This window comes from Phoca vitulina, unplaced genomic scaffold (genome assembly GCF_004348235.1).
Source record: "Phoca vitulina isolate PV1807 unplaced genomic scaffold, GSC_HSeal_1.0 scaffold14, whole genome shotgun sequence".
NCBI lineage: Eukaryota > Metazoa > Chordata > Mammalia > Carnivora > Phocidae > Phoca > Phoca vitulina.
The window spans coordinates 1,452,004-1,477,878 of record NW_022589717.1 but is presented as its reverse complement, the minus strand read 5'-3'; the positions used below and the strand labels follow the sequence as shown (position 1 = coordinate 1,477,878).

Here is a 25,875-nt window from a genome sequence, read left to right as displayed (position 1 = left end):
GAAATTTTATTGGTGAAAGTGAAGAAAAAAGATGCTTTAATGAAGGATTTATATAAATTGTTATATGTTTAGGAGGCATATATCTAACATCTTTTGTTTAGTTTCACAATTATGTTCAGAACTTGAATTTATATAATAGTAAAAGGTTACACATTTAAATATGTTTTATATAAACAATGTATTTTATATTAATGTATAGAAAGAGATCTAAAATCAAATGAATTCTAAACACCAGGTGCTAGTCACAAAATATGTATTTACTGGACCTATTTATGTATTTTCTTCTAATGCTGTTCTTTTAAAAATATATTAATTTTATAGAAAAGGAGAAGGAGTTTTTAAATCTGACAACATTTCTACTATATCCATCCTAAAAGATGTGCTCTCTAAAGAAGCTACCAAAAGGAAGATTAACCTCAACATATCATACGGTATAAAAAAAAAAAAAAAGAAGAAGAAAAATAAATCATTCTTTATGGGGTATTGTTTTTTGGTTATTGTTACAATAAGAATATTTCTGATCAAAGTGACTTAGCTAATTGTGCCTGACTCACCTCCTTCTAGAGATAAATGAAGTATCAGTCAAACACACTTTAAAGCTAATCCACCCAAAGCTGGAGTACCAGTTGCTTTTGGCTAAGAAAGTGCAATTAATTGATGCTTTAAAAGTAAGTATACATTTCATGGACTCATGATCATTACTTTATTGTGATGGGATTTCTAAAATTGTAAAGACTTTAAAGTTACACTGGATTGGATTTTGATTATTAAAGTCCTTCTCTTTTTAATTTTAAATAAGGAGTTGCAGGTTCATGAGGGAAATACAAACTTTCTGATACCAGAATATCGCTGTATTCTAGAAGAGGCAGATCACCTACAGGAAGAATACAAAAAGCAACCTGCACATCTTGAAAGACTGTATGGTTAGTGGACTGTTCTAGAAAACCTTGGCGTATTTCTTTTTTTTTTTTTTTAAAGATTTTATTTTTATTTTTCGACAGAGAGAGAGACAGCGAGAGAGGGAACGCAAGCAGGGGGAGTGGGAGAAGCAGGCTTGCCGCCGAGTAGGGAGCCCGATGTGGGACTCGATCCCAGGACCCTGGGATCATGACCTGAGCCGAAGGCAGACACTTAACAACTGAGCCACCCAGGCGGCCCCTTGCTGTATTTCTTTTCTACTGGCTATTTGTGAAGAATTCATGAGAGAAGCTAGGCAGAAAGATAAGCGAAGATTACAGCAATCATGAACCAGTGACAACCAATTTATTGCATCAAATATTTTGTAAAATTTGTTTTAATATTTAATATTTTTACTTGAAAAAATGAAAGGAAAGGGAAGCCTGGGTGGCTCAGTCCATTAAGCATCTGCCTTCGGATCAGGTCATGATCCCAGAGTCGGATGGAGTCCTGCATTGGGCTCCCTGCTCAGCGGGGAGCCTGCTTCTGCCTCTCCCTCTGCCTGCCACTCCCCCTACTTGTGCTCTCTCTCTCTCTCTGACAAATAAATTAAAAAAAAAAAATCTAGAAAAAAATGAAAGCAAAAATTAAGTGAAATAAGTGTAATGTAGTAAATTAATCTCTACATGAAGAAACCTGGTGTGAAATGAATATAACCTATGAAGCAATAAAATGTAGGCCATATTTCACACAAATAATTTTTAGGTTCTGTTGATATTGTGAAATATCAAAAGGCAGCATTTAATATTTTTTAGGCAAAATGTAATAAAGGATATGTATGTGCTGTGAATTTACAGCAAAAGTTGTTTTGCTTTGGTGGTGACAAGTTGGATGTTTCACAAATTGTCTTGAAAAACATTGAGAGCAAGAGGGAGATATGCAGGAAGGGAGAGAAAGAGGAAGGATGGAACAGCTTAAGGAAAACATTTTTGTGTGTGTGATCTTTATATAAGCTAAGCTTATTTATTTCCTATTTCTTTATAACATCTTCATTAATCAGATATTTAATCCTTACAACAGCTCTGCAAAGTAGATGGTGTTATCTTCATTTTTCACATTTTTTTAACTGAAATCTGACACTAAAGAATTTGTTGTCACATTGGTAGTGGCAAAGCCTGCACTAGAACTTCCTCACCCCAAAATGCTTGCTTTTTGCACTATGCCAAATCTTTTTGGCATAGTTGGTATCATCAATCCACATTGATCTTTGAACCTGCCTAATGAATTTATTTTAATACCCAGGGACTTGCTCACAAACTATAACAATAATATCTAATATCTTAATATTTACTATATGGCAAACACATGATCTTTTATCCTTATAATAACTTAGAAGATGGGTGGTTTTCTATTATTACCAGTTCCAAAATCCAGAAAGCTTTAAAAACTAAAACTTTCATAAATGATTTGGCAGCAAATTTGACTTGATCTGAATTAATAATTTAATGACAAAATTTCACTTAAACTGACATGAGGTTATTTATAGTCATTTTTATTCCACTTAGTGTGAATATTCACCCATATATTTTGTTGCAGAAACTCATTCCCCTTGGATATTATGCTATATTTGGTATATCCCTTTTATTATCTCTCTAAAATATGAAAAATTCTGAAACATGTCTTGGATAAACCCCAAGAATGGTCAACATATTGATGGAATATTTTAATTCAAATAGAACTTAAGAACAGAATCTGTTGGAGTGCCTGGGTGGCTGTCGGTTAAGCATCTGTCTTTGGCTCAGGTCATGATCTCAGGATCCTGGGATCCAGTCCTGCATCGGGCTCCCTCCTCACCTGGGGGGAGTCTGCTTCTCCCTCACACTCTCCCTCTGTGCTCTCTCTCTCAACTAAATAAATAAAATCTTTAAAAAAAAGTATCAATACCCTTAGGCTTATATATTAAATAATGTAGTGATGAGTGCTTAGAAATAGTTTCTCAAGTAATCACTCACTTTCATTAAGTACTGTGTTATTAGAACTAATTAATGACAGGAAATTAACATTTTTCTTTATAGGCATGATCACTGATCTTTTCATAGATAAGTTCAAGTTCAAAGGCACCAATGTAAAAACCAAAGTACCTCTTTTACTGGAGATTCTGGACAGTTATGACCAAAATGCATTGATTGCTTTCTTTGATGCTGCATGAACTATAAACAAGGTAAAGTTCCAAAGGAGTCTTTTTAAACGAAATATGTTAAAACAGAATTATGGCACAAGCTAACTGTACATACTTTTATTTCAAATGCTTTTTAATATTGTCTAAAAATATTTAAGATGTGACTTCTTTTAGTAATGCTTCTATTTTGAGAAATGGAGCTTTTTAAAAATAGAGTTTTTATTTTAAAACAAGTGGAATGATGATAAGGAATTTTAATGAATTTTTTGCAAGTGGATGTTTTAACTTTTAAATTGAGAAATATTTGGAAAATTAAAAATATATTCAAATATTTAACAAGCTATACCACATGTATAAACTACTTTACAGTTTTCAAAAATGTATTTACATTCATTACGTCATCTAATCTTCACAATATATATTGTTATTTTGTCAAGTCATATAGGAAAACTGATTCTCTGTGAGGTTAAGTGATTAAGAGGACAAGCTGTTATTATTTTGTAAAGCTGGGACCAGATCCCAAGTTCTGGTGCCTGGTTTGTGTCCTGGTTACTGTATACGTTGTTAACCAGTGGAAATAACTTACCAATTATTTTTTCTCGGAGTTGAGATTGATTTGCAACTGATTTCACTCTTGCTGGGTAATGTTTCGTGAACCATGCTCAGTTTGTGAAATGCTTGAGTTGGTTCAGTGCTATAAATTGTGGCCAGGGAAATGAGCAGAGCTTGCACAGATTGAAGGGATCTTCACTTGCTGTCCCTGTAACCAGTAAAACTATACAAGTGTACTACATGTGAAGAGTGCAGAAATAGTGATGGCTCCTTAGATTTTCCTGCACTAGTACCCACTAATTTCCATTTTATCATATATGGAGGGAAATAAGACTTTAAAGCTACAGAAGTTTTATTCATTAATCTTAATTTATGTTTTTTTCATATTCAGGGTAATATTGTATTTAAAGGTTGTTTTAAAATGACATAAAGATTATATAATTATGTTTTCAAGAAGGGCACACTCATGAATTTGTCAAAAACAATGTTTCTTAATTATCTACCATTATATTTATTATATGCAAGCCTTGTATATTAAATTTGAAAATTTGTTAAAGGCACAAATCATTGAGAGTTTTATTTTAATAAGGTCATATTGTTTTTATTATATTTAAACAACCTTCATTGCTAAATGGAACAAATAATTTTATTTAGGTCACTGGAATTTCACTGGGTGCTTTTTGTTGGCTGCCACAGCTTGGGGAAAGATGCATTAAAATCAGTGACTGTCTAGTTTAATTTCTTATAGTACTTTTTGTTTTAGATAGATAGATAGATAATGTCTCTATATATATCAACAGTGGTTCAAGGTGGCACCTTCCCTAATTGCATCTTCATTAGGTAAATTCAAAGGCATGACTGAAGACACCTAAATGGTAAGATGACATTATAGTCTGGCACTTGAGTATCAGTTACTACGTGAGCAACGTGTTAATGATTTATTCACATTATATAATCAGGACAACCATATGACATGGAGATATTTTTACTCCCAATTAATAGATAAGAAAACTGAGAATCAGAGACCTTGAATAACCGGAGCAAGACTATCAGGCCAGTTAGTGGCTCAGCTTTTAGAGCTTTGGAAACCAGTTAAGCTAACTGAAGGTCCCAGGGCTAACGTTAGGCTAGGGCGGCACACTAACAATTGCTGAAGTTTAACTCAGCTTACCCTAGAGACGGCCCTTGCCCCGTGCCCAGGGATCCTAGTGGCCCGGTTTAGTCGCCAGAAACTCAGGCCCCGCCTCTTCGGCCGGCGCAGGCGTTTTTCCTCCAGCCGCCGTTCGGCGTTTCTCCGCCCCTGCTCCGTGGCCTTCGCCGCCGCCTTCATTCGCCTGCGACTGTGTCGCCTCGAGTGACGTCACGGGCGTCGGCCCTTCCCATTGGCCCATTTCAATAGTCGCGGGATACTTGAACTGCACGAACAGCCGCCGCTCCGGCGGGCTGCTCGCTACATCTCGGGGGCTTCTTTAGCCTTCCACGCCCGGCAGTTCCTACCTACGCCTTTCGCAACCTCTTCGGAACTGCGCGATCCCGAGCGAGCAGGCTGGCCCGGGCTGCGGCGGCTGGTTACGGCTGGAGCGTTTCTCGGCGGTGTCGGCGGGACGGAGTACACGCTGCTTGGCGCCGCAGGCTGATCCCGCCGCGACCCCGGGAGCAGTGATGTTGGGCAGCTCCGAGCCCGGGCCTGCGGCCCGCGAGGCGGGCTCGTCGCTGCTAACATTGCAGCATACGGCGCTCCAAGAGGACCAGGAGAACATCAACCCCGAGAAGGCGGCGCCCGCCCAGCAGCCCCGGACCCGGGCGGGGCTGGCGGTACTGAAGGCCGGGAACCCGCGCGTTCCAGCGCCGCAGCAGAGGCCCAAGACACGACGGGTAAAGAGATGAGCGGTATCTGTGGGAGGGAGGGCCGAGCGGGAGTTTTGCACGAGGTTTAGCAGGCCGAGGAGCGTGGAGAGAAAGCATCTTCCGAGCTTTTTTAAGGGAGGCCTGGGTCTGGAGTCCCCTTGATCCCTAGTTTTCTGGCATGTGGGATGCCACTTACAGCTTCTCTCCCATTGCTCTCTTCGCCAGCGCTGTGTTTTCCTGCTTGTCTGCTTTTTATTGGGGATATTTTTCTATAGATAATGAGGTCAAACCAAGTCCTACGTGTGTCCGCGCTTTTCTCGCCGCTTTAAACCTTAGGCATTGCCCTAAGATCTGGACCCGCTTCCTGCTTTCCATATGGTTAAGATTACCTCTATTTTAGGAAAGGGTATAAAAAATACTTTGCTTTTAGTAAATTCCGCCATTTTACCGGATTTGCTCTGTTGCTCCACCCTGGGGCGAAAGTGGTGAACCAACACCTCTTTGCCTGCTCTCCTAAACTTGTCATCTTTCAGCCTGCCACTCCACTCATCTTGTAGCCTTGATTAGTTTTACGTACTTTCACTTAGTGTGATTCTTTCTATAACTTATGTAGGAATGCCTGTAAGGAATTTGAACATCCCTTTCTTCAGCCACTCAAACTTTGTTGCCTGGATTTTGTCCCAGATAGTTTTATTTCCTGAGAGTATTTGGGAGTGAAAGCAGAAACTGAGACCCATAAGGGGAAGAAAGCAAAACTCCATTTAATAGGCTCAAAGCCAGATATTCATTTCTTTTTAGGTTGCACCTCTTAAGGATCTTCCTATAAATGATGAACATGTCACTATTCCTCCCTGGAAAACAAACAGTAAACAGCCTGCATTTACCATTCATGTGGATGAAGCGGAAGAAGAGACTCAAAAGAGGCCACCTGAATCTAAAAAAACAGAACGTGAAAATGTCCTTGCTTTTAATTCAGCTATTACTTTACCTGGACCAAGAAAACCACTGGTACCTCTTGATTATCCAATGGATGGTAGTTTTGGTAAGTTTTGTATCAAAACTTGTAAGATTTGTATCAAATCAATGTAATCATAATTATTAAATAGGCTGAATTAATGATATTTTGCATTTTAAGACATTATCGTACCTGATCCTTACTACATAATGAAATTGGTTTAATGTAACAAAGTTTAGAAAGTGTGTGACTTATCTCAGATCTCACAGCTAATACGTTGACCTAGTGACCTATAAATCCTAATTGGGTGCTCCTTCCTTCTTGTATAAACTGCTGATAACATCAGTTTAATTAGATCTCAAACACTTTGCTTGCTCAGGAGAATAGATTTCAATTGTACTGATAAAACTCACTTTGTACATACCACTTCATAGTATTTGAATAGGACACAGCTTTCAATATTGTGATATCTAACATCTCTTACAGCTTTAAAATTTTCTGTAAATCTAGTCTGATACCAGAAAGGGACACTGTCCTGTGAATGAAGAGTTGAATCATGGCTGTTTGCAGTTAACCACATATAAAATAAAGTAGCTGCCAACAGTTTGTGCAACTTCTTTACCATAGGTCTGTCGAGTCACTGACAACTCATTAAGTTCAATCTCATTTAGGTTTTAGTTCTATTATGAGAAGTCTGGGAATAGCAGGAAAATCCTTTGGAAATAAAGTAATTTTTGTATTTTTATTGAAAATTTGTAACAAGTTTTAACCTCAAGATGAACCTTGAAGTGAAAAGAGTAACGAATGATATTCTTTGCCTCAAAAGGTAATTTAAAATTACAAAACATGAAACACTTGTTGATTGTAGTGCCAAGTTGTTTGAAGGGCTCATAACAAACCTAATTTTCATTGACACGTTAGCCCTCCTTCTAGTTATTGCTACATTGTACTTTGAATTTATCAGACTTTGGGGTCTGCAAAATCTCTTAGGGTAAATACTACATAATATCACAAAACTTGGATTTTAACTCTGTCTTCACAGGATCACTGTGCCATCTGCTCTTCTCTCTCATAGAATATGAGTGATACTTTAACATAATACATCTTCAAATGCACTTTCCTTTTAGTGGCCTATCAGTATTTTCTCTTGTTGATTAAAACCAAGTGGACAGAGGTACTAAAACCAAAGTGAAATATTCTATGTACTTTGTCATAAGAAGCCCTTTTTAGTTGGATGAAAGAAATGCTTTCGTATGGGACGCTTTACAAGGGCTATCAGTTTTGGCTATTAAATTAATTAGAAAATTGGGGCGCCTGGGTGGCTCAGTCGTTAAGCGTCTGCCTTCGGCTCAGGTCATGATCCCAGGGTCCTGGGATCGAGCCCTGCATCGGGCTCCCTGCTCCACGGGAAGCCTGCTTCTCCCTCTCCTGCTCCCCCTGCTTGTGTTCCCTCTCGCTGTGTCTCTCTCTGTCAAATAAATAAATAAAATCTTTAAAAAAAAAAAAAATTAATTAGAAAATTAAACAGTGAACTTAATCATACTTTTATATTCTCCCAGAGTCACCACATACTATGGACATATCAATTGTATTAGAAGATGAAAAGCCACTGAGTGTCAATGAAGTCCCAGACTACCATGAGGACATTCACACATACCTTAGGGAAATGGAGGTAAGAGCTCTTGGAATCCAGTTCTTATACTGTTGTTTATTCCTTGTGGCAAAATGAAACAGGATGTTTTTAAGTTTTTTAACTGCTAGTGAATTATTCTAATGTTATACTTATGTTTCTGGTATGTAGCATCTTTGTTAATGGTAGAATAATCTAATTGCAATTTTAACATTATAGTAAGTAACTTTCTCAACAGGTTAAATGTAAGCCTAAAGTGGGTTACATGAAGAAACAGCCAGACATCACTAACAGTATGAGGGCTATCCTTGTGGACTGGTTAGTTGAAGTAGGAGAAGAATATAAACTACAGAATGAGACCCTGCACTTGGCTGTGAACTACATTGATAGGTTCCTTTCATCGATGTCTGTGTTGAGAGGAAAACTTCAGCTTGTGGGCACTGCTGCTATGCTATTGGCCTCGTAAGTCCAACTTGGTTTGTTGGATTAAAAGTGATTGATATGCTTCTATGTAGGGAAGAAGTTGTGATTTTTATTTTTTTAAGATTTTATTTGAGAGAGAGAATGAGAGAGAGCACATGAGAGGGGGGAGGGTCAGAGGGCGAAGCAGACTTCCTGCTGAGCAAGGAGCCCGATGTGGGACTCGATCCAGGGACTCCAGGATCATGAACTGAGCCGAAGGCAGTTGCTTAACCAACTGAGCCACCCAGGCGCCCACAAGTTGTGATTTTTAACATTGTGACATATTAATATATACAGAAGGCAGAAAGTCAGTGACTGCTTTAGGGGTAGCAGTATGAAACAGTGTGTGAAACTAATTTAGGACATTAATTTTCCCAGATCTAGATTCCAGGGTACCTTCTTGAATGAAGATGGGAGACTGGCTACATTTTAATACACCAGGACTAGATTACCAAGTTTGAAAGTGTGGTTCCTTCCATCAAAAAGTGCTTTCTGGCATAAAATCTTCTCCCATGGAAATTAACTAAATTAAGAAACTAAAAATGTTTATTTTTCTAAGAATTTCCTAAATTTTCAGTTACTTGGTGAACTCTGGCATTGTTCCCATCTTGGGAACTCTCTTGCCTCTTACATCCTTTAAATGCATTGGGACAAAATCCCAAGTCCTGGATGGATTTGGGTCTTTTAGTTAGCATTTATCTAGCTCTACTGGAAATGGTCAAGTATCAGGGGAAACAGGCAATTAGTGGAGTTTAGGTTTTGGACTCATTTCATGTATTCTGCTAAAGGGATTTCAGAATTAGATAAACAGCTTGCTTCTCTTTTTGGAAGGACTGATTACTTAAAACTTTTTTCATTGTAGAAAGTTTGAAGAAATATATCCCCCAGAAGTAGCAGAGTTTGTGTACATTACAGATGATACCTATACCAAGAAACAGGTCCTGAGAATGGAGCACCTAGTTTTGAAAGTGCTTGCTTTTGACCTAGCTGCACCGACAATAAATCAGTTTCTTACCCAATACTTTCTGCACCAGCCGTCTGCCAACTGCAAAGTTGAAAGTTTAGCAATGGTAAGTTTTCATTTTGTTGAATGAAGATTCTTAGGTGACAGAGTTTAATTTTATAGCTTTGGTCAAGGGATTTAGTATTTCGGGGACAAATTAGTGTTGCAGTATAAAGAGAGCCTACCACTGGCAAAAGATAACATGAATTGGGAAAGTACTAAGAATAGTGGTATGAGGATGAAGTCTTAGGAAATGGTAGCCAGAAGAGTTTTAAAAATTATTAAAAGAGGAAAAAGTACAGGATGAGGATAGATAAGGCTATGGGTTTTTTTCTTTGGTTGCCATAGAGCCAGTCTTTTAAAGATTTGAGAGAGAGAGCACAGAGGGAGAGTGAGCGGGAGCAGACTCCCCATTGAGCAGGGAGCCAGACGTGGGGCTTCACCCCAGGACCCTGGGATCATGACCTGAGCTGAAGGCAGGCGCTTAACCAACTGAGCCACCCAGGTGTCCTGCCATAGAGCCACTCTTAAAGAGAGGAAAATACTAGGGCAGAAGGCAAAAATTTGAGGCTTGAATTCTAGAGCTCTTGTGATCATAAAGTATATTTGCTTTTTCATTCCAGTTTTTGGGAGAACTAAGTCTGATAGATGCTGACCCCTACCTAAAGTATCTGCCATCAGTTATTGCTGCAGCAGCTTTTCATTTAGCACTCTACACAGTCACAGGACAGAGCTGGGTATGTATCACCATGTCCTCACACATCTGTCTTGCAACTTAAGTATCTGTGCCAGGTAAGTTAGATAACTGTCCTATACAAGTGTTGCTGGTATAGAGGTACTTACCTAGAAAAACTGATCAAAAAATATGTGCTGTTTAAAGTGTCTTACCTGTTTAGTAACATGTTTGCTTGTTAGGTAGAAAGTTATTACTTGGGTTTGAAAGGTGTGCTTAAAGAATTAGGGCCATAAGACCTGCTGCTGGAAGGGAAAGTAGTAAAAATTGATCAAAGTCAACATAAAAGACGGAATAATGGCTTGAGAAATCTGGAAGATTTGTTAGTTGGAGGTGTTACTCTTGAAATTTAACAGAACTCAAGTTTAATGCCAGTACTACCTCATTGTGTTTAGTGTCTGTTGCTAAAAACAAAACTCAGTGGTTCTCTACTCCCTTCTCTGCAGCCTGAATCTTTAGTTCAAAAGACTGGATATACCTTGGAAAATCTTAAGCCTTGTCTCATGGACCTTCACCAGACCTACCTCAGAGCACCACAGCATGCACAACAGTCAATAAGAGAAAAGTATAAAAGTTCAAAGTAAGAATTGACATGAATAGATACTAAAGAAGCTTGCTTTTCCAGGTTACTGTATGATTGAGATCCTTGATATTTTAACTTTATCAAAGGATTCACAAACAGGCACAGCCTCCTCTTAGCAGGCCAGGTATTTTGGGTAGGTTGTAGTTATGCTTTATGTCCTGCATTTGAGGGAGAAGAGGGGAGAGGAATGGGGCATGCATGCATGCATATTTTGTGGACCAATGATTCACTAACTCAATCAGAATAGAAACAGCATTTCTGAGTTCCTAGTTATATCTATCATTCCATGATCTCCTTTACCCAATGAATATTTACTGAGTTTTTTTCCTACTTACAGGTATCATGGTGTTTCTCTCCTCAACCCACCAGAGACACTAAATGTGTAACAGTGAAAGACTGCCTTTGTTTTCTAAGATGTAAATCACTCAAAGTATATGGTGTACAGTTTTTGTAAGGTTTTAATTTTACAATCATTTCTGAATAGAGTTATGGTCAAGTACAAATTATGGTATCTATTACTTTTTAAATGGTTTTAATTTGTATATCTTTTGTACATGTAACTATTTTAGATACTTGGCTAATTTTAAGTGCTTTTGTTAAAGTATTAATGATGCCAGCTGTCAGCACAGTAAGAATAAGAACTAATAAATGGATTTGGAAAATTTGGTTTGTTAAGTCAAATCTGATTTGACTTTATGATATCACTCAGAAGAATTAATTTGATTTACTACAGAAGGGAACTGGAAAGGCTTCTCCTGAAATTAAAAAATAGTTTTAGGAAAACAGATAAAAGTTTGAACACTCATTTTTCCCAAGGAACTGGATCAATTTGGTGACTTGAGCATAATCTAAGCATATCTGGAATAAATCTGTGCTTATTTATCAGTTGTGATGATCCTGAGAATCTTTCAGCCCTTTGTACACACTAAGAAATTGCTTTTTCATTCCTCAATTTCTCCACTTTACTGAAGTGACAATTATTTAAAACCTGCTAAATTGTCCAGAAGGTTTATTTTAAAGCATAATGTAAAAAATTATATAAAGAATCAACTAGATTTTATAATGGATTTGTGAATAGAAAAATACTCAAGTTATTAGCACTGAATAAATATCCTTTTAATAGTTATATACACAAATATACAACTATGTGAACTTCAATTAGCAGCTCTCTTCTTTTTTCTCTTTTTCACTGGCTTTTTACTTGGTGCTTTTTCTTGTTTTGCACTGATGGTTTGTGTTCTGTGAATAAAATAAATTAACAGTTTACTTACAGTATTAGCACTAGAAAGCCGATGCCATGGATGGTTTACCAGACTTACACCATTCTGCTCGTTAAATTTTGGACTACCAAAATAGGAGACTTTTTTTCCCCCCAGGAGAATATGTAACATTTGCCAACTAAGAATAAAATGCAGTAACCTTAAAAGGCATCCATACATTTTTATAGAATTAGGTCCTATTTTTAAATCTCAGTTTGAAGAAACCATAGAACAGCCGGATTTCAAATAAAAAAGGGGTGTCTTTGTTTCTAGTAGAATAAGATAAGAATAAAACCAGAGAAGTCTTGACTTATGTGTATACATTTGAAATAAACCAGAAATTTGTTACCTTATTTTCTTTGGGTTCTTGTCTGGTTCTAAAATGATCATTTCTTCTTCTTCACTGTCTGAGAGTATTATAGGGGCATCTTTAAGAAAATGTTAAGGAAACAATATAAGTATACTCTCTTGGAAAATTTCTGTGTGGGTTTATGTCAGCAGTTCTAATACTCTATTTCCATACAAATAATCCCAGCTACTCTTGAGTTAAGGCTTACAGAACTACTTGTTCTTTCCTTCCCTGAAGTGACTCCTTGGCAAAGCTCTGAAAAATAACACATACTTTCTTTACTTCCTAAAAATTCTGTAATTATATGACCATTTTGTACATGTCGTAATAGGGGGGAAAGTCTATATAACTTCTCCCTATTATAAACAACACTGAAAGGAAAATACCTAGAAAGAATTATTAGGTCAAAAGGTATATACATTCTAAAAAATATTTTGCCAAATCCACCCAAAATACTGTTTAAATTTATATGAAAAACTCATTTTCTTATGCACCCTTGCCAATGGTGGTATTTTTTTTTTCTTCAAGATTTTATTTGAGGAGAGAAAGCACAAGCAGGGGGAGGAACAGAGGGAGAGGAACAAGCAAACTCTACACTGAGCATGGAGCCCGAACTGGGACTTGATCCCATGACCCTGAGATCATGACCTGAGCAAAAATCAAGAGTCAGATGCTTAACCTGAACCACTCAGGTGCCCTAAATTTTAATATTGTCTGATACAGTAGTTAGAAAACATCCCTTTTTGCTTTGAATTTATTTCCTTTATTACTACTAGGGTTGCCCATGAAATATGTTACTGGCCATTTGTATTTGAGAATTACTTTGTATCTTTTGCCAATTTTTCTCCTGAGCCTTAGTTAATGATGTATATAAATCAATCTTTGAGTTTTCAATTAGTTTCTCCTTGTGTTCATATGCTTTACAAAGGCTTTACCTGCCTTATCCTCCCAATTATCTTAGGTCCACTTTCATTATTCAGTTGAAAATATTACTCTTCAAAGCAGTAACTGAATGTTTAGGTATTAATCTTACTAATCTTAGAAAAATATTTCACAAATATATAAAGAGGCCTATGCAAAGATGCTTTACTGTAGCACTATAACAGAAAATGGTAACATTTATCAATAAGGGAATGTTATTAAGCCAACCTAGTTATTGCCAAAGCTAGAATTCTGTGTAGCATTTAAAAATGTGGCTGATGACATGAAAAAATTCTAAAGATTCATTCACAGTCCTTTAAATGTAAGTGCTTAAAGCAGCTTATATTGGTGTAAATATATAGTAAATAAATACATACAGCAAGGTCTGGAAGAATAATACCAAATAGAAGTAACCACTAGGAAAGCTGAAAAAGGTTCCCAGTTATGGGGATTTTTTTTTTTTCCTTACAAAAAACCCTGGCAGGCTCTCAGTAATGATTTCATTCCCTGAAGGTAGGCAGGTATGTACATTACATACCTAAACTGTATCAACACTATTTTTTTTTTCAGCTAGATTTAGTAAATACACCCTTTAGTTCTCTGCCAGCCTACTTGCTGCATCCATCCTTGTATGATTTGGGTTTGAAAAACCCAATTCATGATTATTATGGGCCAAGCAAGCATTTGGTTTTCCGAACAGTAAAAATATCCACAAGTTAAAAACAATTTTCTCCAGTTCTACAGCTTTCAGAATGCAAAGAACATCCAGGACTACCATTATTCCAAGTGATTCTAGAGTTTTGTATGTTCTAATACTGCTCTATTAACAGCCATATATAGCTATTTAATTTTATATTAGCTAAGATTAAAATTTAGAATTCTTCTGTCACAAACCACATTTCAAATGCTCAATATCTGCATGTGGCTAGTGGCTATTTTATTTATTGAACAGTGTACATATAGAACATTTCTAACATTATAAACAGTTTCATTTGGACAGTTCTAATACATGTTATGATATGATAAGGGTTTTTTATGTTTGAGTCTAGAAACCACAAAGAAAAAACAGCATGCAGGAATGAACTTTTTAAGAAACTCATCCCTTTAAAACTGGCCCAGATATACATAGAAAAAAAGAACAAAACATTTTTAACTAAAAATGCCACTACATACCAGAGTACCACAACTCCACAAAGATAAGCACATTCTTTTAAAAAACAATTGGAGTTAATATTGTAGTTAGCATCAACAGTTTAACTGAAATTTAAATCACAAAATACTTAGCCCCTCTAAAAAAGGAACTGCTAATATAAAAATAAGATCCCTAAAACAGGAAAGTATATATATTATGTATATATAATATATATAATTACATAGAAGCCATAAATGAAGTGTTACCTACCTTGGCTTCCAATATTGGAGACTTCTACTCCAGTGTCCATTTTTATACTATCAAGAATGATTCCTTCATCAGTGCCATCTTTATCGTCCTCTTCCTTCTCAGAGTCTTCAAGATCACCCCAGGAGTTTTCTATTCCCTCTCCAATTTGGGCAGTTCCAGGAGTCCAAAGCACAGGATTAGAAACACTTAACAAGTTAAGAAAATTATGAGTAACAAAAATACTGCTATTTGATGCAGTGTTGAAAAAGATGAGAGTAAAAGTTTTAAGACTGAAGTGTGCATCAAGTTTGTGCGAAAAAATTTCACTAATAGCTACACTATGGGTGGCTGAACAATAAGAAAGAAAAAACGTAACTCAGGTAAGACTTTATGGAAACAATGGTGAGAAATATCGAGACATACTGACTCTCAACAGTTGCAGTTATAAATATGGCAAATGGGTGAATAAATAATTTCCAAGAACAATATGTAATAGTATATATATAAAGTGCTTGACTAAGATTAAGGAACAATTTTCCAAAGGAAAATAAAACGCTATAAATTGGCTAACAAGATAGAAAATTTTCGGTTTTTGTAGGATAGTTGAAGAGGTGGATGTTATATCGAAGACTTAATAAGACTAATCACTGTCTTATATCTTAAATGTTTTCTCTAACAGTGTTTCAGAAAACAAACTTCAGTATGTACACCCTTCACATATACCTAATAATGCCAAAAGTGTTATGAATCATGTTGTTACTGAAAAAACCATCCAATAAAGATACACTTCTGAAGGAGGCTCAGCTTCAGCAATAATTTCTTCTGCTTTCTCTTCTACATCGGAGGTATCAATAGGGGCCTTTTCCATTTTAAATGCTGTGATCCTTTGACTTGCTATAGACTCTGCAAAGCCAAATTTTCCACCTTCTTTCCTGTGTGGGTTTTTTATTTGAGGGTGGGGAGAGGTGGAGGAGGGGGAATGATAAGATGGAAGAGAAAACAGGAAGGGGAAAGTTAACCATTTTATCCTTTTGATGGGAGAGGAACACTGGGGAAAAAAGCTATCTGACTAACTTAACCTCACCAATTTATTATGCTTATCAAGAGAAATAATAAAAAGTTACTATAATTAATTTATTGAACCACGTGCCAGGCAAGTGCTAAGTGCTTTAAGTATATTACTTTCTAATCCTCAAACCAGCCCTACCAAGTAGGTATTACCTCCCACATTACAGAAGACACTGAAGTGCTGGGTTATAGAAGAAGCAGAGAACCAACCCCAGTTTGTGTTACTTCTGTTAGTTTGAGCTACTAGATTCTTTTTTCTAAAGAAAATGTTAATTTTTTTAAAGACCAATATTATGTGGCTTCTCAATTCAGATTATATTTAAAGTGGAATACAATATAACACTTCCGTATATTCAACTTAGATTAACAGATAAGGAAAAATGGGAGTGTGAAAATTAACATGGTTACTCTTATGGAAGAAAAGTCCTTAACAGAAAAATCTGTTAAAAATAAAAAGACCATTTAGTTCTAAAAAAAAATTAAACTTACCTTACTTTCTGGTCATTCTCCAAAGCCTTCTGTATTAGCTCTGTAATTTCCAGTACTTTCACACCAGCTATTTTACTACATCTCAAAACCTATTTATAAAAGTGCATTCTATTATTTAAAGACAACAAACTACACAGCTTTCTCTAACAAAACTAGAAATATGAGAATGGTTTTTCTACTTTTAAAATACGAAAATACAATGTAAACACAAATGAATGCAAAATGTGAGACTTGTTTTAAAATATCTGAAGGATTATCACGTTAAGAAAACAGACTCAAAAACTTCTCTGACAGTATAAAAGATACCACTGAAAAGGCCACAGACATACATTATATACTCAGGGATGCACTAACTACCTTTCTGTGTGAGTGATCCAAAGCATTAATTCAAGATACGGCTGCAGTATCCCCTGGGAAACTATAAAGCAAAGATTCCCAGGCCTCACGGACCTAATGGATCAGAATCTCTGGAAATAGGGATCTGATAGTGGTCATAATACTGGTAATAGAAACTAACATGGCACACTTAATATATGCTATACAGTGCAATATGCCCATGTGTTTATCCTTAACATTCCTTATCAAGGTGTTGACACATAACTTTATTCCCTATTTTACAGATAAAGAAGCCAAGGCACAAAGATAGGAAATCATTTGCAAAAGGTCAGTTAATATAAGGCAGAACTGGAATTCCAACTAAAGCAGCCTCTGTGCCCCACCTGTGCTACATGCTATATGCCAATCTATTTTCTAGAAGCCGTTATGTGAATCTGATAAGTAGCTGGATTTGAGAACTACTGCTTACGGAACCCAATTTCTGAGAGTACCTAATTTCTATCTTTTTGACACCTTTTTATTTTTTTTTGAATAGGGAGATGAATCTCTTTTCTCACTGGGAAGAAAAAAGTGTTCCTCTATGTAGAAGGGTTAGACCCTGGAGGGCCATACATGGGAGCAGCAAGGAAGAAAGGAAACCTTGTAGCCACCAGTCAACAGAATGTAATAATATTGAAACCAGATTCTAACATATCCTAGAATCAATCACTGAAAATATCCTTGATGGCTTTTAGTTAAAAAAACAAGAAAAAGCAAAACAAAACAAAGAAAAAGCTTCTAAAAAGAAAAGACCTATTCTTAATAGAACATTAATCAAAGCACTAACTTGATCTTTCAGCAGCATTATCCCACCACTGGACTGGATAGTACAAATCTCTCGATGCTTGTTCATGGCAATCACCAGCAGGCCATCCATTACACGTTCTTCTCGTTCATTGGGATCCACCAATAAATATGTACTGAAATGAATGTTAAATGGACCTGAGCAAATCTGAGGCTGAATGCTTGTCAATTTTAAGATACTGAATATTTTTAAAAGATAGCATTAATAAAGTCAACACAGTGAAGGTCTGAGCCTGTGGATGTGAGCCATTTTAATGGGAAAAGAGATAAGAATTATATTTTTATGGACAAAATAAATGCTAAGGGGATATCACTAGCTATTACAGTAAACTCACTTAAGTTCATATTGGTTTTCTTTAAATAATATATAATCTAAACCAAATGCTATCATTTTGGTTAAACAACTTGTTGCTCATTAATAAAAACAGATAATATTAATTTGTTAATTTTAAATGTCCCCTAGTGTGTCCTAGATCCTGAAGTGCTTCTAGGTTCTGCTAATGGCTCATTAAAAGAATACTATTTCTGCACTGTCCAATGTTGGCCTCTAGGCTATTGAGCCTCTAAAATGTAGCTAGTCCAGAATGAGATGTATGTGAGTGAAAAATACTAGATTTCAAAGATTTAGTAGAAATAAAAGAATGTAAAATATCTCATGAATAATTTTTATACTACATGTTAAGATAATATTTTACATATAAGATAAAATATATATCAAAATCAATTTTCCCGGTTTCTTTTTACTTTTAATGTGGCTACTAGAAAATTTTAAATTACATATATGGCTCATGTTGTATTTCTACAGTGCTGGTCTACTTCCCACTAATGAAATTCTACATTACAATGACTAAAAATTGAAAGCTTCCCTAGTTTTTATTCATAAAATTGTTACAATATCTTATTTATTTATTTATTTATTTATTAAAGATTTTATTTATTTGACACAGAGAGACAGAGAGGGAACACAAGCAGGGGGAGTAGGAGAAGCAGGCTTCCCCGTGGAGCAGGGAGCCCAATGCGGGGCTCGACCCCAGGACCCTGGGATCACGCCCCGAGCCAAAGGCAGATGCTTAAAGACTGAGCCACCCAGGCACCCCAACAATATCTTATTTGTATTTCCCTTTGTTTCCGAGAAGATTTAAGGCTCAAATTTTCATTGAAAGGCACCACTACATGGACTCCAGTTTTTCTGTTGTAGGAAGAATTAGTAAGTTGTGAAGAAACTACTAGAGAGCTGAAGAAAACTAGATTTATCCCATTTGTGAACCATTCCCCCTTGTGACTTGCTCCTCTAATATGCTCCAAAGTCCTATCTTCCATTAATCCACAGTAATTCTCAGCCTACTTTCCCGAATTAGAGCCTAGCACACAACTCTATTAACACCTGTACATCTCTAGCACCACCATGCTGCAAGAAATTTATTTATTTTTTTAAAGATTTTATTTTTTTGTCAGAGAGAGCACAAGCAGGGGGAGCGGCAGGCAGAGCAGGTAGAGGGAGAAGCAGGCTCTCCGCCAAGCAAGAAGCCCGATGCGACTCAATCCCAGGACCCTGGGATCATGACCTGAGCTGAAGGCAGACGGTTAACCGACTAAGCCACCCAGGTGTCCCTTGCTGCAGGAAATTTATAAGTATCCTATGAAAAGTGTTGTGAAGTCTCTTCATTACAGAAGAATTTGTCACTTCCATTGAGAAAGCTCTTTGCCAACTAATGCTCTCACAAATAAAGAAAAAAATATATATAAGGTGCTTTAATATTAGAGGAGGTGTCTGTTCATCTATCCACAGCACATTTGAACAGAACAAAAAAGTTCCTAGCTACATGTACAATTTCAGCCCATGACAAGCATGAGACTTACCCTTGCTGGAAGAAGGCAAAACTGACACAAATGGGCATGTGGTGGATGCTTAACGGTACAGGATCTCGCTCTTCAGGTGTATACTGTTTGAAAATAAAAGCTTCAATAATTAGCCACTAAATTATAAACATAAAAAAACACCTTGCACATCAAGTATTAAAAAATATAATTCCTTTAATCGTCAGTTGAGTACCTAAATTAACTCTTTCACAATTACCTGTTCGACTTTGCCACTCATGTTCCTTAAAACTTTATGCATATGTCAAAAAGCTTTAATGAGGTATAAATACCACAAAATCCATTCATCGTAAGTATGTATCTAGTCACTTTGGAGTAAATTTAGAGTTATACAACTATTACCACAATCCAGTTTTTTGACCTTTCCAATACCCCCCCCCGCCCAATCTCCCTGAGTCTATCTGCAATCACTTCTCACTCCCACTCCCAGCCCCAAGCATTCCATGTAAGTGGAATCAAACAATTTTGTCTTTTGTGTCTGCTTCCTTTGAAGTTAGCATGTTTCATCCATCTTGCAGTATATATCACTAGTTTGGTCCTTTTTACTGCTGAATAGTATTCCATTGTGTGGATACACCACATTTTGTTTTTTGACTTACCAGTTGATGAACATTTGGATTGTTTCCAGTTTGGGGCTATTATGAACAATGCTGCCATGGAACATTCACATGAAAGTCTTTGACTGAAAATGTACTCTCATTTCTCCTAGGTAGATTCCTAGGCATGGAACTGCTGGGCTGTGTAAGTTGACACTAACTTTTTAAAGAAACTGCCAAACTTTTCCAATGTGGCTATACCATCAGCAATAACTCTACAATATATTTAAATTGATCTTCTCTTTTACTTCCTTACACCAATTCCCTTTTCTAAAGGAACATGTCTATTGTTAATAAACCTTTGTCTCTGGGGCGCCTGGGTGGCTCAGTCATTAAGCATCTGCCTTCGGCTCAGGTCATGATCCCAGGGTGCTGGGATCGAGCCCCTCATTGGGCTCCCTGCTCCTCGGGAAGTCTGCTTCTCCCTCTCCCACTCTCCCTGCTTGTGTTCCCTCTCTCGCTGTGTCTCCCTCTGTCAAATAAATAAAAAAAAATCTTTAAGAAAAACAAACAAAAAAAAAACCTTTGTCTCTACCTCTCAGTCTTTAGAGTCTACTCTAGTCTAATGCCTAAAAGCAGCAAATGAATGACTGCTCAGAAATGTGGGCATCTGATGTTTCCTTTCACAACTTTAAGACTCAAACTATCCAGTGTACTTTCATTATTCCTGCATGAATTCATATAAATTGACATTGACATACTTAGCACAAAAGAAAGGCAATGTAAACAGTACATGTCAACAGTTTTTAAAATGTGGCCCATCCACTGGCAGCATCAGTATCACCTGGGAACTCTGTTACAAGTACAAATTTGTAGGTTCTACCCCTACCCTACTCTGAGGGTGGAGCCTAGCAATGTTTTAATAAACCTTCCAGTTGTTTCTGAAGGACTTCTGCCAGAGAGTAAGCACAAGTATCTCAATGTGCCGAGAACCATGTATTTCTCACACATGTGGCTCCTAAACATAAGCCAACCGCTTCATCTAGTGCTCAATCCCAAGAAAAAGTCATCTAGTTTTATCCTAGAAAACCAAGATGGGGTGTGCTTTTATTGACAGACACTTTGATACAAAAGATTTAAGAGATTTCAAGGACAATTTTGACCATATATCATTTTTGCCTTATCAACAAATTTCAGAACATACTTAATTACCATCTACAATAAGAATTCACTAATAGCAAGTTGCCTGAACATCAAGGATATTCATTCTTTCATAGGGAGAAGCGTGGCTCGAATCATGGGAGCTTACCAGTGTTACTTCATCTCCTTGGACAGAGACATCGGGTCTTCGGAAGTGACACAAGGCTACAATTGCAGCAATGCTGGCAGCATCAATAATATTCCCATCATGATTCAATAAATGTAGGTCCACACGTATTTGCCAAACCTGAATGTGAATTTAAAACAAAACTAAATCCTAACTGACCACAACCAGTGGCTATTCATAAGGAAAGTAACACTGCGTGCAAATTTTTCTCTTGCAGTTAAAATATGCAGTTACTCCTTCTATTTTATTAATAAAAATGTATTAAGAGAAATGTTAAGCCAGGCCAACAACTGAAGTACCAGTAGTTCACCTTTCTATGAGTCATCTGACAACAGTAAAATATACACTCTAAATAAATAGAACCATTGCACAATTAATACTAAGATTTTCCCAATCCTAAATATATTTTTATTTTGTCTCCTAACTTAAAAACCTCAAACTCTTAGGTTTTACATGACAGTATTTATAATAACCTTACATGTAATCCAAATAGGAAGGATCATATTCAAGGATATAATGTGGAAAGTGACTTCTCTGGAGTCAAAAAGATAGTCAAAATACCCTAATCAAGAGTAAAGTTCTAAAACATCATCATGCAGCACAATTTATTGAGAGTAACATTTCCAATGTCAGTCTACCACTGACTCCCTGTGTAGCCCTGTGTAAGTCAATAAACCTTCACAAAAGAAGGATTTAATCTGTTCTTCAGTTCCTCATTCATAAAAAAAGGAACACATTACCTGCTTCTATCAACTCACATAAAGAACATAATAAAACAGAATATAAGAAAAACCACAAGTTCTTTGAATAAGACATTTTTACACACATCCAAGTTGATACTTTCACTAATGTTTATTGTCCCTTCCGAGAGAGAGATGACAAAGTTCTATGCGTAGCACTCAGGAACATGTGAAGTGAAGTGAATCAGTATAAAATTGAATTAATGGAAGCTCTGAGAATAAAAGTACAGATATAGGAATCCATGAATCAACAATACTCAACCTAAGATTAAGAATTTTGGGCATATTCCCCACCTTTTCACCAGCAACAACACAGAGAGATTCAGTGTCTATACACTTCGAATTTCTTAGACATCTTTCCAAGAGTCGATTCAACTTCACCAAGAGATCTGACTGCCTATGAAAATAGGAATGGGCTAATGTCATGAAATATAACACCAGGCATTAAAACAATAGCTCACTGCTGTTATGTTCTCCTCTGGCTAAAAAGCAGCTTAAAAAAAAAAAAAGATTTAAATACCTGCCAGGTTCAAAAGCTGGGGCAGCCATCTGAGAGAGTTCAAGGTTAAAAAAAAGAATACCTTCTGTTGCCCTGTTGAGCTTTGGAGAAACAAGTTCACAGGAAACCTGTCCAAGAACTCTGCAAAATAAAGTACAAATCTGTTAACTAAATATATCTCCTTTCCAATTAAAAATAAATCTAAAACAGGTACCAGTTAAGTTTCGATCTTACTCCGAGTAACAACATACTCAGTATGATATATCATTAGAGGCTGAAATTACATATAAAGTATAGAATATATACAGAAATAAAACACATATTGGCATACACAAAAGGATGACAAGAAAAAACATCTCTTATTACAATATTGACTATTCCACAGATTTTTTTTTAAATCAATGATCTTTACTTCTCTTTTCTAAAACAAATATTTATTGACACAAGATGGCCTGAAAACTTGAGAGATTTCTTAAGAGTTTTCATATGGCATGGCTGGCCAACATTATCTGAACAATATCCTCACAGCTTCCAAATGAATATTAAAAACCTAATTCTCATGTCAGGAAAATGAGAAAAGTAGGCCTACTTAATGGGAAGTGCAGAAAACAAATTCAGGGCAATTACTGCTGGCTGTATATATGACTTAAAGAGATCAGAAAACTATGTGACACTCATGTGATGAAAAATATATTTATGGTTAAAAATAAACTCTCGCATTAAAGAAAATATACTTATTTTGGCAGCGAAACAAAGAAGTCTGTCCACACTTCTTAGCTGCTTTGTAAACAACCGAGTCAATAAGGTCCTTTTAAACTTTTCCCTGTTGAGCTTTTATCTAATTTGAATCCTTTGTTACCTTGTTTTCCCGAGTTCCACAATACAGCACCCATAATCTGTTCCAAATGAAATCTTGAGGTTCCTATAATCATAGGTTTGTCTGCCATCCAGCCGCTGTAAGCACAACATTCATTCGTTATTCCTTCAACAAATATTTATTGAGCAGCTACTCTATGCCAGGGCTAAACACTTGGAAATAGGTGGATTCCTAACCACTCCGCATAGGAAAGTGGAAACCAGATGCCCAAGCACTACTAGTCGCTGGTGTGACTCCAGCTTTGAACCCAACTAGAGCCAAAAAAAAAAAAAAAAAAGGTTGAGGGATTGGGGGAACGCACCGGCGGTTCCCTCCAGGGGCTCCCTGGGCCTGCGAGGGCCAGCTCTGTACGACCAAACCCGAAGGCTGCGAGCGGCGGTGCGACCAGAGCGCCCACGCACCGCGAAGTTCCCCGGGACCATTTACCTTCTTCTCTTCGATGGCGCGGAGTAGGAAACGGCGCTCGCAGTTTGAAAGTGGTGTCTCCTTCATGCTGTGGGACCACAGCACACACTAGCACCGGAATCAGCTAGGAAAAGTGAACTTGATCCCCTCACGCGCTCCCAGCTCGCTCTGACGCGCAAGAAATATACGTCATCAAAGCTCGGCGGCTTAGGAAAGCCAAGGCTGGGGGCGGTCGCTAGTGCGCAAGCTCAAAGCAATGTTGGCACTAGCGGGGCTGGCTAGGAGAGAGGCAAGTGCGTTTGAGGAGGCGGGCTTCTGAACGTAAAGCTCTATTTCTTTTATCAGAAACTGTAGGGAAGAAAAGGACCCCAAAACAACTATCAATGATAGAAATTAATATCAGTATAGGGCTTTCGCATTTCACCCTTTCTTCAGTTCTAGCGGGGTAGACTAGACAGGTATTATTGTTATTTTACACAGATGAGGAAGTTGAGATTTAGCCAGAAAGCTGCAAAGGCAGAGTTTGTAGCATTTTCAATGGAGAAACACTGGAATGAACGGGCGAAGTGGAGAGGAGGGAGGAGACGAAACTTGAGACGGTGAGGTGGGGTATTATTGCGGGCTGAAAGGTGAAATCTCGTAGACTTGAGAAGTTGACAGGAATTGAGAATATTGACACTTCGTAACTAACGGTGTTATAATCACCACTAGCTGAAACAAAATTTGTTGTTTATTTTTTCAGTCTCCCCAGTTATTTTAAGCCGATAAACTTATTTTTATGGGCATAGAGGAACCTGATGCTTGCGCCGCCAACCACTCAGCTTTTTTTTAGAGAGGCAGTATCAAGTAGTTAAGAGCAGGAACTCCGAAGTTCTGTGACCCTGGCCAAGTTAGCTTATGTGCTTCACTTTACTCATCTGCAAAGTAGGAGTGATAAGCCTATTTATTATGAGGGATGAAAACGAGTTAATACATGTAAAATGCTTAGCACAGTGTCTGGAACGAGTAAGTACTATGTGTTTGCATATTACTTTGTTAACATTTGTTTCTGAGGTGATAGTCACTGTAACTCCTTTTCAGGTTCTATTCCCCTACTTTCGTCTTTTTTTACAAGTTTTTTTTTTTTTTTTTTTTTTTCCTACCAGTGATAGAGTGTAGTCTGTTTGTACTACTTGCAATCCATGTACTCAATAAATTACATTTTGTGTATGTGTGTGTGTGTGTGTGTGTGTGTGTGTGGATCTTCTGTGTGGCAAGAATAATTCCAAGTGCCGGAGAAAAGGGGTGGACAAAATCTTGTTCCTCTAGGAACCCATATTCCCTTTGGAAGAGACAAACAATAAAAACTTAAACACACACAAAAAAAACCCAAGTTCACACTCTGAATGCTATCTGAGAATGGGGTTGCTATTTCAATAGGGAAAGTTGCAGAAAGAGGTTGTTCTGTAGAGGTGGCATTTGAGTTAAGTAAATTCTCAGTGATAAGAAGGAGCAGCCATGATATCATCTGGAAGAAAGGAAGTGTTTCAAGCAGAAGGAGCAACATTAGCCAAGAATGAGATAGGATAAGCTTAACATGGCCTGGAGACAGAAATTGTGAAGGAGGAAAGTGGACAGAAACTATGTCCACATGCTCAGTGAATTGGTTTTCAAAATAGGCAAGGGGATTATGGAGTATAGGCCATTCAAGTTCTTTAACAACATAAGTTCTTTTATTGTACAACTTCACAACAGAACTCCTGGCTAACTTCATCATTTAAATCCTTGTGTTCTTTTAGTGGGCATTTATGAATTTCTCTTTTCTTCAGAAATGAAATGTTGGCCTTTACTGAAGTAGTCTGTCCTTTCCTGGGGGGCAGCTTGGTAATGGAAAAAGAATGTTGTTTGGCTTCAGATAAACTTCAGTTCTAATGGACTTTGAGTGAACTAAGTAATCTTTGTGAACTTCAGCTTCTGTATCTTAGTTTGGAAAGAATCATTACTTCGTTGAAAGAATCTAACACAGTGTTTTGGACAGGATAGCTATTCAATTGGTTTCCTTCCTTTTTTTGGCTTGCCAAAGGCTTCCCTTGAAATCACCCAGATTTGCCATGTCAGATTGCTGTTCTGAGATTGCTACTTGATT

General features: G+C 37.1%; 3 protein-coding genes across 4 annotated transcripts in view; 2 read left to right on the top strand and 1 right to left on the bottom strand.

The window, feature by feature from the left end:
- BBS7 (Bardet-Biedl syndrome 7) overlaps positions 1-4,788 on the top strand; it is a 50,853-nt gene extending 46,065 nt beyond the window's left edge. Inside the window, exons 16-20 of one of the 2 annotated variants that reach the window (XM_032412761.1) lie at positions 322-431; positions 565-668; positions 800-923; positions 2,973-3,118; positions 4,469-4,788. In XM_032412761.1, coding sequence (XP_032268652.1) covers positions 322-431; positions 565-668; positions 800-923; positions 2,973-3,106 — 472 coding nt within the window. In that variant the 3' untranslated portion in view covers positions 3,107-3,118; positions 4,469-4,788. Of the gene's footprint in view, positions 1-321; positions 432-564; positions 669-799; positions 924-2,972; positions 3,303-4,468 lie in introns of those variants that run through there. The other variant, XM_032412760.1, reaches the window with a different exon arrangement.
- A 13-nt stretch (positions 4,789-4,801) lies between these two features.
- CCNA2 (cyclin A2) lies at positions 4,802-11,269 on the top strand. Its single transcript, XM_032412764.1, has 8 exons — positions 4,802-5,503; positions 6,275-6,518; positions 7,991-8,103; positions 8,300-8,523; positions 9,386-9,593; positions 10,150-10,263; positions 10,706-10,839; positions 11,180-11,269. Exons 1-8 carry the CDS (start codon positions 5,291-5,293, stop codon positions 11,226-11,228), a joined length of 1,299 nt encoding a protein of 432 aa, XP_032268655.1. The 5' UTR covers positions 4,802-5,290; the 3' UTR covers positions 11,229-11,269.
- EXOSC9 (exosome component 9) lies at positions 10,845-23,939 on the bottom strand. The gene is made up of 12 exons (XM_032412763.1): positions 23,772-23,939; positions 23,328-23,422; positions 22,490-22,609; positions 22,264-22,366; positions 21,212-21,349; positions 19,349-19,431; positions 17,472-17,604; positions 16,310-16,398; positions 15,538-15,684; positions 14,774-14,958; positions 12,451-12,529; positions 10,845-12,081 (listed from the first exon to the last, which is right to left on the bottom strand). Exons 1-12 carry the CDS (start codon positions 23,835-23,837, stop codon positions 11,997-11,999), a joined length of 1,323 nt encoding a protein of 440 aa, XP_032268654.1. The 5' UTR covers positions 23,838-23,939; the 3' UTR covers positions 10,845-11,996.
- Positions 23,940-25,875: the final 1,936 nt, after the last annotated feature.